Raw genomic sequence first — 20,998 nt, 5'->3', positions numbered from 1 at the left:
GAATGAAGCAGTTAGTGTTGTTCTCATGCTTTGTTAGTACCTACATATCAAAATTATTATTTTTTTGTACGGAGACATATTAAGATTTGTTTACGGTGCTCTTACTATTTAACTCTTGTGTAAGCAGTATAGTATTGCATTATGATATCATGTAATAACATTGCATTACTCAAATATGTATGAATGTTTAAATGTAGTATTTATCATAACTCGAAATTCTTCAAAGTGGTTTCTGTTAGGTATAATTTAATCTAGCTCAGCAATGTAGTTTACGGATTTGGTCTATAGCCTATTTTCAATCAGGTGGTGTGTTGGTGAGTTGTGTTCCTTACTATTCAAAGTTACTTTGCGTAAATATACTGTTTCCTTCGGGGGCATTCATAATCGAAGTGTTAAATCTAGTACTGATTGAGTAGTGGGAATTATTTTACTGTTTTTTACCGGTCTTAGTGTTATGTAAAATTTCATCAAATTATTTCCTCTTCTGTTTTATGTTATTTTATTAGAAACTAATTTAACTTGCAATATATTAAACAAAAATTGTACATTAATGAAAAACATTTAACCCCTTTTTTTTTACCTCTTTCTTAGGTGTATGTAATATAGTATAATTATAGAGCGTGCGGGTGGCAATTTTGTATGTAGTATTTGTAAATAAATTTTCTTTACAAATATTTTATATTTATTTAAATATATATAACACTTTAGTGCTACATATAGTATATACATATTTATATAGCCCATGGCACTCCCGGTAACTTAAGGATTCCAATACGAGGCCATACGTGTAATCGGTTTATTCGTTGAACTACTACGGTGGAACAAACATATATACATACATACACAATAAATACGTTACACTTCTTTTTGGAAGTTGTATAACAAGAGATAAATATTAAAAATCACAACTGCTGAAATAACCATTGCTGACAAACATTGCACTTTTGTTCTGGTTTGGTCCCATCGTCATTTTGTATTAATTAGCAAATACACCGTTTGAATTTTGCAAATCGTCAGATTGGTTGCGAAGATGTAACAGCATTTCCGAATAACTATAATCCGTTACATCGAAAGTGTATTGATGAATGCAAAAATTAGCCTTTAACCTACCAAGAAATACCGGGTTTTAATTTAAAAATCGGACAATTATTTGCAGAGATATTATAAGAGCAGGCAATTGCCCCTACCAGAACAACGCCTCAGGGGTAGCTCGTTGGTTACCAGTTGATGGTGATCATTGGTCTAGCCTCGCACCAGGTGCTCGCATCACCTCACCATTCTAGCCTCACACCCAGTCCCAACATGAAGCCCATTATTATTAAACAGAAATTTTTAAAATGTATTTAATGTTATTTTATTTTATTTAACGTAAATTTAATTCTATTATTTTTGTAATCTTATTCATTGGAATCATTCAGTTCAAACCCATTTACCACAGTGATAGAGGCTCACTGTACACAGTTCATTAATTCAATTTATTAAAGTTTGTCCTTCAACCGGTTAATCTATGCTACAACATAATTTTTATAAATAAATTTTCGTACATACATATTTATACAGCCTACGACACTTCCGGAAACGTAATGATTCCAATGCGAGGTCATTCATCTAAATTGGTTCGGCCATTTAGCTACTACGGTGAAAAAAAATATATACAAACATACACCCTAAATAAAATTGTGGGGCAGAGCGGACCAATGTTGGTGCGCAAGGCGACTGCACACGCTATCTCCATGAATCTCTCCCGCGAGAAGCAGTCCGTTGTCAATTAATTCACAGATTATTTAATTTAATTTCTAAACATATATAATTTTTATTTTTAGTTACTTACTTTTATTTATTTAATTTTATTAATAAAAGAAAGGGATTATAAGTAAATATTTAGCAATAAAGTTGTGGCGCAAAAGGGTGATGCTCCGGACAGCTGCACACGGCTCCCTCTACGGCTCTCTCCAGCTAAAAGCATCCGTTGGCAATTAATTAACAAATTATTTAATTTAACTTCTAATTGTAGATTATTTTGATGTCTTCATGATATGTATTGCCTTTGAATAATTAATTTGGGGATATTGTGATTTTTTTTAACAGTGATAAATATTTCGATAACTGAGATTAAAAAATTTCACAATCATAAAATTTAACGGTTGACTATAAAGAGAAAATGATTTAAAGAAAACAAAAGTTTATTAATTTATTTAACAATCTTAAATCAACCGCTCGCTTTATTTTAGGAACCTACTCGTGAAGAAAGTAAATCCACTACCGAGCGATGGAAATGTTTTTTTTGCTCAATAACAATAATTACAATCGGAGCCACAAAAGCACGTGGTAAGAAGGTCCTTAAGGAATCCCCTAAAATAAATAATACGCAATAAATAGTTACAAATAAACTTAAAGTCCAATATGAAATTTCAAGCGGTCATATATCACAAACCATTAATTTCACCACAATATAGTCCAAAAACAAACATTAATAACAAATAAAAAAGAAAAAGAAAGAGAAGTAACAAGGAATTAGAAACACTTCACTAAACTTGACGGTGATAGGTTCCAAACTGTTACGTAGAACCTAAGTCGAATACATGGGTTCGTTTCAACTGTCGGACGTCTTTGCTGTTACCGAGTAGATTAATCGCAAAGTGGTTTACAAGATTCTCAAGCAGGTATTTGACGTTACGCTGTGTGTAAAATCTCACGAACCTATGGAAGCTACAGATAATCGTGAATCTTATCATTCCGCGTGAACCATGGCGCTTCGGCACGTACCTTCGCTACTTTGTTCTGAAATCATTGTATAATTTCCATTACTAGTACTAGCCATTTCCAACAATTATGCACCGTACGTCCAGATTGGGCGCAGGATAGCCTTATAAATTAAGATCTTGTTGGATAAAGCGAGACCTGAGTTCCTCTGTAGCAGCCAATGAAGTTCTATGTACCTTACGCTTAGCTGTTTCCTCTTCATCGTTATGTGACACTTCTAGGTCAAATGCCGAACCAGGTGAAGTCCCAGATACTGCACAGTCTCCGTTTGTGTGATCAAAACACTATCGCAGTACACACCCCTCCGCATGGAAAATGTGACGTGCCTCGACTTACCTTGATTAACTTTAATCATCCACTTTTTCTGCCACACGCAGACACGGTCTAGCGCTAATTGATCGTGTCTGCGAGGCTAAGCCACGGTTTTCGTTAACGGCCAGGATAGCAGTGTCATCAGCGAACATGGCAACGATGCAATCATCCATGATCGGAATGTCCGCAGCGAATATGGAATACAACACAGGGCCCAGCACAGAGCCCTGAGGGACACCCGATCCAATCTCAAAAAGCTAGAAAACTCGTCGTTACATTTCACCTGAGCAAAACGCCCCTCAAGATAATTTCCTAAGACTAATAAGTAGGGTTGAGAAAGTTGTAGCTTTAACTTGTAGAGTAAGCCAGCTATTCATACTTTATCAAAGGCCTGTTGGATGTCTAAGAACGCCGCCGAGCAGAATTTCTGATCCACCAGACACCCACTGATGACTCTATGGGATTGTTTGATTGTGGAATGGCCACAACTGAACCCGAACTGATGGTCCGGAATTATCCCCTTACTCTCCAACACTTGCCTAAGCTTGTGCAGTAGTAGCTTCTCAAACAATTTAGATAATATTGGTAACAGCCTAATTGGTCTGTAAGAAGATAGTTCCTGTGCAGGTTTCCCTGGCTTCAAAATCATCGCCAAATGCGACACCTTCCATTCCGCTGGGAAGTAAGACGTCCGCAGAACAGCGTTAAATAAATTCCTGATGTACTCGATGCCTTTAAGGATTAGTATGACAAGCATTTTGTGCGCCACTAAGTCAAAGCCTGGGACCTTCCTTAATTGTCTTCCTTGGTTGACTAATTTCAGTATCTCCTTTGTCGAGATCGGTTTAATCTGGAAGCTGACTGGCATCGGGCTTCAAGGAAGTCGTTAACATCCACGTCACCGGGGCCCTCAGCAACGTGGGGTCGGAACGTTACCTCAAGGTGTGAAGCAAACAGATCGGCCTTTTCTCTGTCAGTCCTCGCCCACGATCCAGTACTCCTCTGTAGGGCGGGGAGCGTTCCTGATGATCGTTGCAGTCCCTTTGTAGCCTTCCATAAGGAGCATCCGCTCCAATTCCGGTGAGAAAGATTTCCTCTGCACTCCTTGAATGTCTCGTCCCTGATAGTCCTCAACAACCTCCTCAGCCTCCGCGCCGTCCTGTTAAGAAGTGTCCTACCTTCTGGCCTTCTGACACGCTGCTAATTCCGCCGAAGACAATTAGTTCTGTCACTTCCGTCGGATAGGCATTGTCTTTGGCTGAGTGAAGATCATTAGGTTTAGACCGTCGTGATTCTTCCTGCATAACCGACGTCAAAAAGCAAGTCGCGTAATCAATATCCCCAGGGGTGTCAAGTGGAAACGGGTCAGTCAGTTTCTCTTCGATCCAATCCTGGTAAGAAACCCAATCCGTTCATCTCGTATGAAGAATAGGCCTCTCTTTTCTCCTTAGTACCTTCGTGCTCTGTGTAAGTAGAACGGGCGAGTGGTCCGACGATGAATCATAGTTGTTCTCCACCAGATTGTATGCAGACGATATACCCGAGGTGATAAAAACGTCACGCAAATCCGGGATCTTCGTCAGGTCCGTAGGCTAGTATGTCGGCTGGAATCCCGATACCACGTCCAGGCGCAGATTTTTAACACACCTCCAGCGATCTACCCTTGCTGGTAGTCAACCGGGAACTCCACAATGGGTGTTTCGCGTTCCAGTCTCCTCCCGCAATAAATCTAGAACCCAGAGTCGCAAAGAAATCAGAAAACAACTCATCATTTTTCAGTATGCCGTGGAGAGCAGTACACAGCGGACAGCCAAATAGGCCCCAACCAGTCTGTAATTTCAACCGTGGTTGCCTGAATCTATTCAGTGCAGAAGCCCTGAAGTTGATGATGCTGCAGAGAACTCCGAATCAGAATCGCGGTTCCTCTATGGGCCCTCCCATCTGGGTGATTCGTCACATACATAGAATAACCTTGAAGCCTGAGGTAGTTCCGGTCAGTAATGTGCGTTTCCAATATCAAAATGGCGTCCAGGAAATTGGAAACTCCCATAACCTCTATCTCCTCACGCTTAGAAAGTAGGCCGTTTATGTTCCATTAATTATCATCAACTAGCTTTACTTTTTTTATTTTTAATGATTTTATCAAAATATTTTCTTGTAAAATAATATTAATTATCTCGTAATTAACCATTATAATGAATTATTTTTTAGTATAACTTTAAATTTTTGCCTTGGCTTATGTCATTACACTTTTAACTATGTATTTGCTATCGACAGACAGTGATTAACTCTAAATTACGTAATCGTGCCTTCATGTATTTTAAATTATTTTGTTACGGAAAAGTTTACATGAATGTTTATTATTTGCATTTAAATACGTATTGCGAAGTCATACTTTAACAATAGAACGTACTTAAGTTCGAGCTTTTGAAGTTCTCTAATTAATATTTGTAAAAAATCACAAAAACCCTGTTCTGGCTTTGAAACATTCCGTCACAAATCTAATAATACTATTGTTTAACAAATGAATGACGAGTGGTTTGTTTAATCTCCTTAAAAGCTTACTCCTTATGGTAGTAAGGACGCTCGCATACACACACACACGCACAAAACGAAAAATAAAAATATTTATATATATATATATATAAATGTGTGTATGTGTGTGCGCGCTCATATACATACTTTATTCAGGTATGTATAAATGTAGCAAATATATTTGTGGGAAATATTAGAAAAGATTTTTCTTGTAGTTGAAACTTATAAGCCACCGCGTTGTTTGAAACGAATATTATTTTTTAATTCTTATTTTTAAGTAAATATTTTTAAGCTTTGAAAGATCTACTTTTTGCTGGTTTATTTTCTCTTTTACATGCTAATTTGTATTAAACACCTCTTTAATAAAACAGAATCAAATTTCGGATTATAATTTTTGAGAATCTTTGTTTAGTAAACCGTAAAAATAATTGCACATCTCCCGCTTAAGAGCAACAGGGTAAACATATTTACTGATATTCGGCATAGCTCTATCAAATCAAAAAATAACAAAGGACTCTTTTTATCATTATAACTAACAAAAATATTTAACAAAATTAAAAATTCCAAATTAATTTTAATGAATTGTCAAATTTTTTTCTATAAATTTCGACTTCTTTTTTCTTGAATTTTCAAGAAACAATTTTTTTTTCATTAAACTTTTATGGTATATTTTGAAATTTATTTTAGTTTTGTTGGCTAGGTAGTATGCTTCAATAATATCAGCAATTAAATAAACAACAAATTTTCCATTTTATAAATAGTGGAGTGCCGTAAGACTTAAAAAGTGAAAAATCTTAGAAACCCAGGTATTCTGAATGGATTGTAACAAAAGTATATGGAATATGTTCTCAAGACCTATTAGAAAAGTTTAACTATTAAAAATGTGTAGCAAAATATGAAAATAATGAGTATATCGGTGTATAATTGACTTTATATTTTTGAATTTTTTTTTAGTAAGAATGGAAAATAATGTAGAATAATTATTTTTATCTTAAAAACAAAAAAAGGTGATTCGACTAATTTACAGCGTTAAATTGGATAAATTCAATGCTAAAACAAAAAGGTTATTTAAGAAAGAACAATTAATTAAACGTTTTCCAAATTAGTATTCATTACTCCGATAAAAAGGAAAAAAAATTATGTGGACACCACATTACTTCCTTTTACGCCTATTAAATTACATATACACATTTTTTGCTGCACTTCATTTTAAGGAATTACATTTGAAAGTGAGATACGAACTTCCAATTCTCTAATAAAGTGGACAGTTACACAACTTAATTACCATGGACACCAAGTAGTATCAAATTTTTAGTGGTGTGCGTATCAGAATTTTATATTAATATATATAAATTAATTTTGTTTCACATCGCTCAAGTAGTTAGGTGATGCAAGTGAGAACTTGTAGGATCCAAATCATGGACACATCATTTCGAATCTGAATCCGAACACAAGTAGTACTTATTTTCGTTGGTTCCAGAGTAGTAAATAAATAAAATTTTAATTAATGAAATATTTCGATCTTAGAAGGAGATGGCCCATCGGCTCGAATCAGACAACATTTCTTTTTCTTTTGTTTTTAACTAGTTTTTTAATTTAATTATGATTATATTGATTTATTAATATTTACTAATCTCTGACTGTAAAAAAGTTTTAGAATAAATAATAATTCAATAATAACAATAAAAAAAGAAAATATGAAAAAAAATTAGAAGTTATTAATTTAAATAAAATATTGGAACTTAAATTTAAAAAAAGAATATTTATATGTAATTTAATAGAAGTACAAAGAATTCATGTGGTGTCCACATCAGATTTGGTGAAACATTTGATTATTTAATATTAATTGAAAATTATAATCTAGAATCGTATTATTTTTGGATTTTCATAGCAATATCTTCTAAAAATTGAACATTTAAAAAAAAAAAATTTCATTTTATTAAATAGCCCAGCCCTATAAAACGCCCTTGGAAAGAAACACAAAACCGATAAAATTACTTTTTTTAATAAAAATAAGAAAAGGGTAAGAGAAAAACAATAAAAAAAGATAGCAACCAAATGTTTTACCTATAACTTTTCGTTTTTCATTCTTTGCGAGGTAATATTTTCAAATATCAAAATATTATCAGGTTGAGTCTCATTACATTATAATAATCAATTGGTATCAATTACCAAAAGTAATGGAAAATATTTTCAAATCATCTGGAAAGGTAACTTTAGTTATTGTTTTAAAAGATCGCCTGGATAAATTATCGGGAACAAGATTAAATCTTAATATTGAAACGACCAAAGAAACTTCTCTTTTTTAAAATTAAAAAAAAATCGAAACTGCAATATATATATCTCTTTGGTGAAAAAATAAGGCTTTTGCATTAACAAAAATATTGTACTGGTTAAACTAAAGACCACCCTTTCTTTGAAATTTTCAATAATAGAAAGAAAGTGCTGTGCTAAGTGGTTATTGAAATAAATTTACGTTACAAAAAGCGTTTCTAAAATTTTGTTTAAATTTTAAAATTAGATCGCCATTTGGATTATTAACCTTACCTTATACCTCACCTTATCGTTCCTTACCTTACCTTACCATATATACATACTAGGGAAAATAAAAAACCACCAAAAAATAATTAAAAGGTAAATATTATCAAAATTTCCCGTTTGGGAGTCAAGTGAATTTCCACCAAAAACTCAGACACAAGATTGAAAAAAAACACAAACAATTACAAAACACAAACTACCTAAAACGGTAGTTATAGTAATCGTTAAGCTTCTTCTGAAAGATTGTAACGCTAAAAAACCTACATTAACATGATAACCGATAATACCTATTGTTTTTGTACTTTTCTTTGTATAAAAGTTATTTCATTATTAAATATTCATTAACTGACACGTTTATATTTTTTACTCCTTTTCTCATCCCGCAAAATATAAGCGCATTTTTATTCTCCGACAGCAAAGAAACGTCCATTTTGTCAGATGGCCAAGGTACAATCACATGATTTAATCTTTTCTTATCAACAAAAGTGAAACCGCTGTTTTTCCGTTTGTATTTCGTCAGATGGCGATTGCTATCAGGGTTTAGAGAATACTAGGATATGTAACAAAAGGTTATTCAAAAAATTGTTTAATAAATTATACGTGTGAATATAATAATGATAATGAATAATTATTAACAAAAATAATAATAAAGATAATTATATTTTTTGTATATTATCACGATGAAGGGTAGGCACAGTAAAATTACAGTTGAATTACGATTAGCTTATCTGATAATATATTTTCCAGTTAAATGGAAATAATAAATTTAAATTACATCGAAATAAATTTTCTTTTGATTAACATTATTAAAACTAGAATTCTATACAGAAGAATTGAGAGGAGAGTGGAAGAAGTGTTAGGAGAAGACCAATTTGGTTTCAGGAAAAGTATAGGGACAAGGGAAGCAAATTTTAGGCCTCAGATAAATAGTAGAAGGAAGATTAAAGAAAAACAAACCAACATACTTGGCGTTTATAGACCTAGAAAAGGCATTCGATAACGTAGACTGGAATAAAATGTTCAGCATTTTAAAAAAAATTGGGGTTCAAATACAGAGATAGAAGAACAATTGCTAACATGTACAGGAACCAAACAGCAACAGTAATAATTGAAGAAATAAGAAAGAAGCCGTAATAAGAAAGGGAGTCCGACAAGGTTGTTCCCTACCTCCGTTACTTTTTAATCTTTACATGGAACTAGCAGTTAATGATGTTAAAGAACAATTTAGATTCGGAGTAACAGTACAAGGTGAAAAGATAAAGATCCTACGATTTGCTGATGATATAGTAATTCTAGCCGAGAGTCAAAAGGATTTAGAAGAAACAATGAACGGCATAGATGAAGTCCTAAGCAAGAACTATCGCATGAAAATAAATAAAATAGGAGGAGAAAAGATTATGGAGGTAGAAGAACTTTGTTATTTGGGAAGTAGAATTACTAACGATGGACGAAGCAGGAGCGATATAAAATGCCGAATAGCACAAGCGAAACGAGCCTTCAGTGAGAAATATAATTTGTTTACATCAAAAATTAATTTAAATGTCAGGAAAAGATTTTGGAAAGTATATGTTTGGAGTGTCGCTTTATATGGAAGTGAAACTTGGACAATCGGAGTATCTGAGAAGAAAAGATTAGAAGCTTTTGAAATGTAGTGCTATAGGAGAATATTAAAAATCAGATGGGTGGATAAAGTGACAAATGAAGAGGTATTGCGACAAATAGATGAAGAAAGAAGCATTTGGAAAAATATAGTTAAAAGAAGAGACAGACTTATAGGCCACATACTAAGGCATCCTGGAATAGTCGCTTTAATATTGGAAGGACAGGTAAAAGGAAAAAATTGTGTAGGCAGGCCACGTTTGTAATATGTAAAACAAATTGTTAGGGATGTAGGGTGTAGAGGTTATACTGAAATGAAACGACTAGCACTAGATAGTGAATCTTGGAGAGCTGCATCAAACCAGTCAAATGACTGAAGAAAAAAAAAAACAAACTCGGCAGATTAAGCAAAATAGGGATTCATTTAAACTTAAAAGATTTACATTTTTTTTCGTGTTAATCTCAATTTCTATCCTCTTTTATTTACATAAAAAGTAAAATAATAATGAAATTTATTATAATTTAATTATAATTAATATAACAAAAGTAATAACATTTTACTTTAAAATTAAAATAATAAATAAAATAATGTTACACTAAATAGATGCTCTTAACGATTAGCTTGCTTGGTTTTTTCTTGTTTTTTATTTCCATGTAAATTTCAGTTTTAAAATTTAAACGGAAATATCCATTTTGACCATCACTGAATCATTTTTGACTAGTTTCGACGTAGGTATGTACGTATCTCGCATAACTCAAAAACGATTAGCCGTTATAAGTTGAAATTTTGGATTTAGGACTTTTGTAACATCTAGTTGAGCAACTTCCCTTTTGATTGCAATCGACTGAACCAAAAGTACCCAAAAAAGCTCAAAATCATTAAAAAAATTGGATTTTGTCTTTTTCTTAATTCCAGTAATAAGCCCTCATCAAGAGATATTTTCAACGATATATCATAAGTGGTTCTTCTTTTCATTGGTTCCAGTTATAGCCAAATGAAATTTTAATTAATCAACTAGTTGGATCTATAAGGGGAAGGGAGGTCGGTTCGAATCAGATTGCATCTCCTTCTTTATTTCTTGAACTTTTTTAAATTTATTTTTTAACATATTTTTTAATGAAAATATTGATCTATTAATACTAAAGTAATTAAGTATTAATACTAAAGAAGATACTATCGTTCGGTTTGTATTCTTTACAAACTACTGTAAAGTAATTAAATTAAAACCTATAATGCAATATAAAATCATTGTAAAATATCTACACTTATTTACTAATATAAACAGTAAACTAACAATACGAAATTCAACGTGTTCTAATAATATTGTATATTGCACGTTTATTGGTGAATCCGGAACCTATATGGTGCAATGAAAAAGCCTCTCAATACTCCAGGAGGCAAGATTTGCACATTGAACATTGAATTTTATATTAGATTACAGGTTATCCATTTAAGTTTACTCTTTAAAATTACATTGTTAACGACAATCCGTGATTGAAAAAGAAAGTAATAGTCAAGAAGAAGCCGGCCTCCGTGGCGCGAGTGGTAGCGTCTCGGCCTTTCACCCGGAGGTCCGGGGTTCGAATCCCGGTCAGGCATGGCATTTTTCACACACGCTACAAAACATTCATCTCATCCTCTGCGGAATAAATTGTTTGAATACGGACCCGGAGGTAAAAAAAAAAAAAAAAAAAAAAAAAACTAATTTACATATTACAACTAGTTAAAAAGAAGAACTGATATATGCTTCCATGATCGAACAGATGTGTGCTTTTGATAACTTTTATCATAAAACTGCATGTTTATTTAATGATAAAAATACACATTTTATGGTTAAAAAGTCTGCGGATCTCCAAGATATAAATTAAATGTAGAAGATTCAGAATTCAGATTTAGATTATTCAGACTGTTAAAAATATATATTAAATTTATTCAGCGTAAGCTGTGGGGAAAATATGGAAAAAGATTAAATTAATAGATAAGATCGACGATAAATAATATAATTTTCTCAGAAAAATTTATTTCCATTATGTATTTACCGTAACCAGGATAATGTTAAAATCATATGTTTATTTTATAAATGAATTTTTATACATTTAAATCAGAATAAGCAATTCCATTTTTTGTTTATCCACAGTTTATTTAGCAACGTATATTTTTATGTTTTAAAAGTACAACTTATGTGTAATCATATAACTATAATTACAGATGTTTAGAATAATTTACAAAAATCTATCTCCTTCAATCTATTGGTTTTTTTTTTAATTTAAATTTTATTTATAATAAAACTACCAAATGCTAGGTCTAAATTTTGAAATAAACAGATAAAATGAATGTCAAATAACAAACTTTATTCTAAAATAAAAAAAATTATTTTTAAAGACCTATTATGATAGTAAGTAAGAAAATATAAGGAAAATAAGAGCTAAAGATAACTGAAGAAATTTAAACAGAAATAAAATTTTTAAACAAAATATTAAAAGATGAAAATAAAAGTTTCCAAGAAGCGTCAAAACACAGGTTCAACTTTCCGAAGAATGAAGGAAAAAGATGTCACAAAGAATAAAAAGGTACTGGGCAGACAGAAAACCAGAAAAAAGTAACAACAAATAAATAAATAGCGTGTTCCCATGTGAAGTATTGGGAAAAATGTACCAAATTATTTTTATATTAGTTAATATTTTTTGTAAGTAATACTTATAAATTGAAAGGTAAAAAAAAATATTTGTTTATTGTAGAATAAAATAACTTCGCTTAACTTTATATTAAAGAATAATGAATGTAAACATTATTAATAATTCTGTTGTTGGAATTTAAAGTTCCCAATACGCTACCAGGATACGAGTATTAAATTCAAATTCAACCAACTATTAATAAATGTGTGCGTAATAAATACGTTCAATGTTAAGGGTTGTAGAAGAAAAAATTCCTTTTTTATGGTTATATTATATTGACATTTGAATACCTTAATACGATAATTTATCAAATTACTAAATGAATTATTCCTAGTACATTTTTCTTATGTATAAAGTATGAACCAACAATTAAAAACAAAATTAAAAAAATTGTATTCCTAAGAGATAAAAAAAAAAACACACTATATTTTCTAAAATATCTTAATTACAGTGTTGCGAATAAGCGAGATATATTAGCATATTCTTATGATTAAATCTTTTAATTGACTACGACTCATATAACACACATCTTATATAAATTATCAACAAAGGAATATTGCCGTTAATACCTCATAATTTTTCACGTATTACCAATTTAAAATACAACCTAACATAAGTTGATTCTAAGAGAAAACTTACAAAATTCGGTTTGGCAAATATACATAATATTTATTTGGATATAAACACATTTGTTTGAATATAACAAATTGTAGTGCAAATATCACTTTGTGACCATGAAATACGAAAATTAAAACAAATAAAATAATAAATTTTAATTCTTACTTCTATCGATGAAACGAAACGTTCCGATGAAACCGGTAGCGTTCGATGAGGCATCAGTGGTGTGAAACTCAAGGATAAGTACCGGTCCCGAACTGTACAGCACGGCGGGTACATCCGAGTATCCACCACACAACAGTCCGGACCAATTGGTGTACTCATCAACTTCTGGCTTTTCAAGATGTAAAAAAATTTTTAAGAAATCACCACCAATACAACTGTAACAAAAGAAACAGTAATCTTTCATTAATTTTACTACAAAAAAAAAAAAAAACAGATTGATATAAAAAACAATAAATTTCTACCAGACGTATACCTAAATTTTTATCGTACACTTCTTTAATACAATTTTATCATCATTTTCTATCCACCTAGAAGTTATATTCCTAGCAGTCTTTGATTTTTAATCACCACTATTGGCAAGTAGGTTACATCGCCTACGTAACTGTTCTTATAGGGTAAGTTGTAACTAAGTGGAAGTTCTTAAAGTGCACCGCATTGTTAGCAATAAACTTTATGAAATATAAATTTTTCTTTTATTCGGGCCAGTAGACAAAAAGCTGCAGTAGAATATCTCACTGACAACGAGATTCACACGTATTTACGTGTGAATTGTTCGGTTTCTTTCTGGCAGCAGTTCTTATCAAAAATAAAATAATAATAAAGTTGACGCGTACGTAACCAATTTGAGGAACCGCCTCCTCATTTAAGCTTGAGATTTTTAAACGTTTTCAATCGAAATGTTAAAACCTCTTCACCTGAGCGCTGTGATATGTTATGTACAAACCAGTTCTAAGATCTTAAAATTTTTATAACAAACGAAAGATTTATTCAAAGAAATAAGAAATACTACTTAAATTTAAATAAACACCAAAACCCACCCATTAACAACAAAATTCCTGGAAAAGAGCAAAGACATTCAAAAAATAAAACGCATAGAAATCATCGATTTAGAATAAAAATTTAATTCAATTCTAATCAAAGTTTAGAATCCCTATTATAAATAAACAATAATGGATATAAATATAAAATACATGTTATTTTGAAGCACGTTATTGAGTAATTTAAACAAAGATTGATACTTGCCGATATTTGTTTAAAATGATAATGAAATGGTTTTCTATTAAAAGAGAAAAACACGGTATCGACTAAGTGTTCCAATTTTAACTATCAGTCTATTCTTTCCTTCATTTACAATTAAAATTAAAATCTTAAATATAACTTATACGTAGTTATATACCAGTTGAAACTGGTAGAAAGACAGCTTAAAAACTGGAGGATGAAGATTAAGTCATTATAATCTTAATATGCCACGTTTAACATGTACAAAGAGATGACATCAGGTATTACAATACAGCCAACTGTTAGGTACTTTGGACTTCCTTCTGGGTTTAGTACTTATCTCAAAATATCATAATAAAGTTAAACATCTTATCTGGAACTCACACATGAAGCAACTTTAAAAGTTATTAATTAGAAATTAATAAAGAAAGTTATTGCTGTAATGTTTTCTTTCTAACGTTCTTCAGAATAAAACTAATAAATAAATATTTTATTCCACATTACTTGTTTATAAGACTCATTGAGTAAATGGTAGGAAAATCAATTTAGCTGAACGTTAAAAAGAAAATTAAGTTCTTTTTCTAATAGATGTCATTTCTTTTAACTTTTAAATACTTTCTCGGGAAAGTAATTTATTTTTCAATAAAATTTTATGCATAAAAACCAAAAAAATATCTGTCTTCTTTGGAAGCTTTTTCATGTTTGTGATTAATTTTTTCACATCATTCTGTGTTTTGATATGTAGTACAGTGCTAAATTGAAAATAAAAGTTTCAAATAAAATTATTATTTTTTAACAGCCTTAAATTTGAGTTTAAGACCTTTATATAATTATTTCTATTATGGAATCAGAATAAGGTAGTTTTGAATTTATTTTATACGACTATAATTTTTACTTATCTTTGCATCGATATAGATACTTTTATAAACTTATTTTTAAATAAGAAAATAAATATACGTAGAAGTAAAAAAGGATAGAAATATGTCCGGCATAAAATATTTTCCAAACTACTTCTTAACAGAGTTGAACCGTAGATCAATTCAAAGCCTACTGAATATGAAGGTGAATTCAGAAGAAATAGATCTTGTGCAGAAGAAATCCTCAGCCTAAAGATGATATTAAGGTATTACAATACAAGCCCAAAAGTCATCTTCACTACATTCATTGATTTTCAGTAAACCTTACGATTTAGTAGAGAAACCGTATTTGATACATTAAAAGAATACCAGGTCGCCAAAAACCCATAAATTTATTTAAATTCACTTTATCGAACATCGTATCTAAAATTAAGTTTCTATGTGAAGTCAGCAAATCATGCCACATAAAAACAGGACCAAGACAAGAAAATGGTCCTACACCAATGATTTTCAACTTGGTTTTAGATAAAGTCAAAAAATCTTCTGGGAAAATAATGACTCAAGTGCAAAAACAGAAACAAAGAATCAGAACATCAAAATTAAATGCCGACGAATTAGCATTCTTTGCAGAATCGGAACAAAAAAGTAATCTGTCAAACGAAAGAAGTAGCCGGAAAAACGAGCTTGCTGCAACACAAAAAACAGCATTTTAAATAAAGCAGGCTTTTTTCATAAGGATTTGAGTATTTTGTCTAGAAGACGTTGCAAATCAGGGTATATAATCGGCCTCCTTGATTTAATCCTGTTTTAAATTTGAAGGGAGCGCTTAAATTATCCTCTAAATTTTACTTTTTATATTGTGTTTGTGAGGGTACGCTCTGCGAGATTGGTTGTTTTGTTATCTACTCGTACATCGTATTCTTTTGTCGTTTGTAGCAATATTTCTCAGTATAAGGAATTGCACACTTCTTTTATCTACAAATGTAACAGATTCTATGTTTTTTCTTCGGCTAATAATATATTTTAGGATGAGTTTCAAGGACAGGATATACTCTGGGCATATCTGCTTTTCCTGAATTCTCCTTGGCATAGTCCTAATTCCTTTTGATCCAGAGTTCCAGTCTGTTACGCATGGCTTACAAGAAAAAATCTGCACGTAACTGGTAGCAACGACATCCTTCTACAATTGTTGACGTCAATTTTTTCACCGTTTTTGTGGAGCGGATAATTCAGAGCTTGTTTCCATTCTTCGTTAATTTATATTGTGTTTTTATATAATTTTATGATAATAATCATCATTATTAGCTTCTTTTTGCCGTAAAAATAAATACTAAAGTTACATCAAATAAAGTAGATGAAAGGTTAATATTGTCTGGAAAGTTATATTTTAAATTAAAGTATTTTTAAAAAGAAATTTCTGTGAAATACTACTGCTGTTTGATATTTTATTCTTAATATTCATTTTTTGAATTTGAATACTATTTATATCTTGTTTTTATTTAGTTTATAAAGAAGAATTATTGTCTGAGTAATAAAGTTACAGCCAACATACAATAATGATATCTATACAGAATATAATTTTCTAGTTAATATAAGTTATACTAACAAATACAATAGTGAAGTAATTTTATATTCGGAATGTAATTTTAATAAGGGAAAGAAATGACCATAGATATTATCCACTAAAAAACCTTTTAATAGTCTTTTGAAAATTTTTTCATTAACAAAATATTTTATTGTGTTCAGAAATTCTTTTTTTGATTTTTTTTTAAATATTCGTTAATTTTTAGCTTAAAATTATTTTATTCAATAACAATAAAAGTAGTATAATGATCGTATATATTTTCTTTACTTTTCTTATATCTTGTTAATTATCATATTTAATATTATTCATGAAACACTTCAGCGTTTTGAACAATTTGTATTATTTAAAATAGTGATAGAATTATTAATGGAAATACATTACGTATTATAACCTATACATTTTTAACAAGATTTTAATTCTCTGTAGGTTGCGTTGTTTCAATTCTCATTACACGGTGCATGGTTGTGTTTAGATGGCAAACACATCATTTCGAATTTTAACAAGCACGCGTTGAATTTTTTGTAAAGCTTTGTAACCCATGGTAATATATTGTTTTTGTTATTAAGTAGGTACTTTGAGTATAAAAAAAGTAGAAAACCTACAAATGTAGTCTATTATATAATTCTAAAGTAATAGTAAATGTTAGTTTTTTGTCTAAAGGTAGAAAAATATTAATCTTTATAAAATCTTTGTTTTATTAAAAGTATGATAATATTGAAGGAAATTTTGTGAAGTTTTTAAAAAACACTTGATGCTGTTTATTTCAAAAATGTACTATTTATTTAACGGAATATAAGAGAATGATAGCAATAACAAGTGTTAAGATAATAATTATTATATTTTCAGCTAAGAACTGTATGATTTCTATGTTGAGTACTTTTTATCTTTCTTAGTTTTCTATTTAATTATTTGTAACGCGTAGAGTATAATAAGTTTTGACAACGTAGTTATTCCGAAACGTGTCAACATATAATGAAAGAATGAAGCTAAGAAAGATAAACAGTACTGACCGTAGAAATCACAAATAACTACTAACAGTATTAATATTTATTTTTAAAATAATCCCTTACTGAATCTTTTTAGAAAAATTCACAAAACTCAAGATTTTCCGTTATTTAAAACTTTTAAAGTTTCATTCCTAAAATTCCATTTCGCTGTTTTATATTTATATGCTAAAATACCTGGTATTCCACCATAAATGAAGCTAATTTATCAAAACATTTTACGAAACTTTTCATACGAAAATAAATAATTTAAAATGTTACCTCCTCTAAATCTAGTTAAAATAGAATAAAATTATTCGCTAATCTTTATCATAATTTTACAACTTTATTTTCCGATATTTCCATTATTGATAAGCAGTCACCTTTAAAATAAAATGTATGGTATTATAAATAACTGTATTCCGCGTAATCATGTTTTAAGATCTTGGCACACACATAGTTGTGTTAAAATTGTCTATGACAATTAACACCTTTAACTTGATTGTGTTAAATCAAGTTGCCCACACAAAGGATGTTTTGAAATCAGATGACTTTTTAAAATATTGACGATAGAAAAAAATTACCTAGAATCAAATACAAAGTATTTTAATTTAAAAATTTTAAAGGCAGGAAAAAGAAAACAGGGAATACTAGAAAACGAAAGTTATCTTCCACTATCTGGTGAGGTCACGTATTTATGGTATTATTGTAAAAAAAGAAATATAATTTCAAACAATTTTCATACAAATAATTTGTTTTAGTATAAACTTTTAGTAGTACTAATATAATACATTCCCGTATGGAGAAATAATCTTACATTACGCTCATTAGTTAACTTCCCGTCAGGTAGGTCTAATGGTTAAATTCATCGTCGTAAATCAGCTCATTATAAAATCGAGTGTTCTCAGGTTCGAATTCTAATAAATGTAGTTGCTGTTATTGGGATTTAAATGCTGGATCGTGGATAACCATGTTCTTTGGTGGTTTAGGTTTAAATTACCACACGTCTCAGGCACGGTCGATCTAACTCTGTATAAGTCTACATCTCATTCAGACGTCACGAAATAGGGACGCGGCAGGCAACGGGCCCCGAATTAAGAAAGCTGCATGGGTTATTCGCAGATTTCCAGAATATTCATAAGTAACTTTGTACTTCAGAATTTTTTTGAATTTCTTATTACAAGTTTCTTACAAAAAGCTTGTTTTTGTCAGAGACGAGCTGGTTTGTCGGGAATAAAAACAAAAACTAAAAAAAATGTGAAATAAAATAAGTTTTTTTCTTTTTTTAATAAAAAAAAATTATAAACTTAAATTAGTACATAAATTTCAAATTAATTAATTTAATTTTGATTATATAATCGTAATCAGAATCATTATCCTGTACTTATTAATAACATGTTTATAACATTCATTTTCATTATAATGAAGGAGGAGACTAATTTTTTTTTATATTACTAAATCAATAAAATAAGAGTTATTATGTGATAGTCTTACGATAAAGTAAAAAAATACAATAGAGGAATGATTTAGATTGTAATTAAACCTAACAATTATATATATTCAATCCAATACTATTGCTTTGCTAGTTTATATATTTACTGCTAAGACACATTTAAAGAATAGATAGAGGCGAGGAAGAAGCTTTGTTAGAGAGTTTAGGGGAATACCTGTACGTGAAGGGAGTGTGAACATTTGTAATAATTCATGATCACTAAGTACAGTGTTCCTAATTGTTTATACATTACAGTGAAACATTGCCTCTGAATATTAAGGCTAATTATTGAACCAGTTACTATCAATAATTTTCTTTACAGTTAATATGATTTTTTAATCAACTTCTCTTACGTCATAGTAACATATTTTGTAATTAAATAATAACCATATATGTAATCATAACCGAAGATCAAAAAATTACCCATATACTCTAGTGAAAAAAATAATTACTATACCCTACCTCAAATAAAATTTCAATCCCATTACTAACTTTTAATAAATAATAAATTTAGATGTTAGGATAAAAAAATAATAATGAAATTTCCATTTAATTTGATGTCCGGGCCTAATTCAGCTTCCAGTATAAGAACTATAATTGAGAATGTATAATTAAGCACTATTATCAAAATTTGAAATATTATTTTCAACCTTGTTTGTTAGAATAATGAATCTTCAACACCATAAATGCTGTTAAAAAGTATAAAAAATGGAGACCTAATATATATGATGACACTGGAAGAATCGCATTATGATAAACTTTTCTAGAAGTTAAAGCAACTTCTGCTGGTTGCGTCATAGTCGATCTCCGCTGGCTGCGTCACAGTGGTTATGTACAGAAAACCCACACACACACACACACACACACATAATATATATATATATATATATATATATATATATATATATATATATATATATATCAGGCATGTTTTTAAAGTAATTTCAGATTTGAATTTGCCGCCTATATACAAGATGTAAATAAATGGCTCTTGCAAAGCTCAGTTATTTTCAATCAACAGTCAGCTCACAGCAACAATAGTTTACTCGTTTTGTTATTGGTTGTTTATATTCTTCCATTTATAATGAGTGCTAAAATTCGGGATCCTGCCGAGTGTGAAGCATGAGAAGTAATTAGATTCTTGATCGAAAAAACCAATTCTGCGGTTGAAATTCAAACGAAAATTTGTGACATTTACGGTTAGAATATTATGAGTGACTCAATATTCATGGTGCCACTCATTTTGAGAAGGACGAACAAACTTTCAGGATGAGGCCCTGAAAAAAAACGTTGACGGAAAAAACGAGAAATGCGGCACTTCACCGTCACACAGTTATTTTTGTTGATTCCTGGTGTTTTACGATATTAGATTTATGAAGTTTGACTGAAAAATTGGGCAATAAAAAACTGTGTGGCGGATAGGTGCTGAAGTTTAAAAAAAAAACAGACAATGAAATGCATTTTGCTACAACGCATGACTTTTATAGGTTTTACGAAATGAAGGTGTGATGAATTTTTTTATCAATATTTGATCAAAGATGAACCCTGGATTTCTTATTTGAACCTCGAGACAATGTAACAGTTAATGAGACGGCGAAATTCATCATCTCCTGGACTAAAGAAGTTTAAAAAAGAAAATTTGTTAAAGAAACATTCTTGTTACATTTTGTTTTTGTTTTTTTTTTTTGTGGGGGGAGACAAACGTTTGTTGAATTTATTAATCACGGAACTACTAAGAATGCTAATGTTTACTACGAAACATTAAACGCTTTTAAACAAGCTATAATATTGGACGTATTCAACGTTCAAGAACGTT

The 20,998-nt window shown here is 30.5% G+C and overlaps 1 protein-coding gene across 3 annotated transcripts in view; it reads right to left on the bottom strand.

The window, feature by feature from the left end:
- LOC142319316 (suppressor of lurcher protein 1-like) overlaps positions 1 to 20,998 on the bottom strand; it is a 1,297,987-nt gene that overhangs the window by 710,337 nt on the left and 566,652 nt on the right. For all 3 annotated transcript variants that reach the window (XM_075356472.1, XM_075356462.1, XM_075356483.1), the window contains exon 5: positions 13,207 to 13,421. In XM_075356472.1, coding sequence (XP_075212587.1) covers positions 13,207 to 13,421 — 215 coding nt within the window. The remainder of the gene's footprint in view (positions 1 to 13,206; positions 13,422 to 20,998) is intronic.

Source organism: Lycorma delicatula, chromosome 1 (genome assembly GCF_047948215.1).
Source record: "Lycorma delicatula isolate Av1 chromosome 1, ASM4794821v1, whole genome shotgun sequence".
Classification (NCBI taxonomy): Eukaryota; Metazoa; Arthropoda; class Insecta; order Hemiptera; family Fulgoridae; genus Lycorma; species Lycorma delicatula.
The sequence above is the reverse complement of the archived record's forward strand: the minus strand, read 5'-3'. Positions and strand labels throughout refer to the sequence as shown.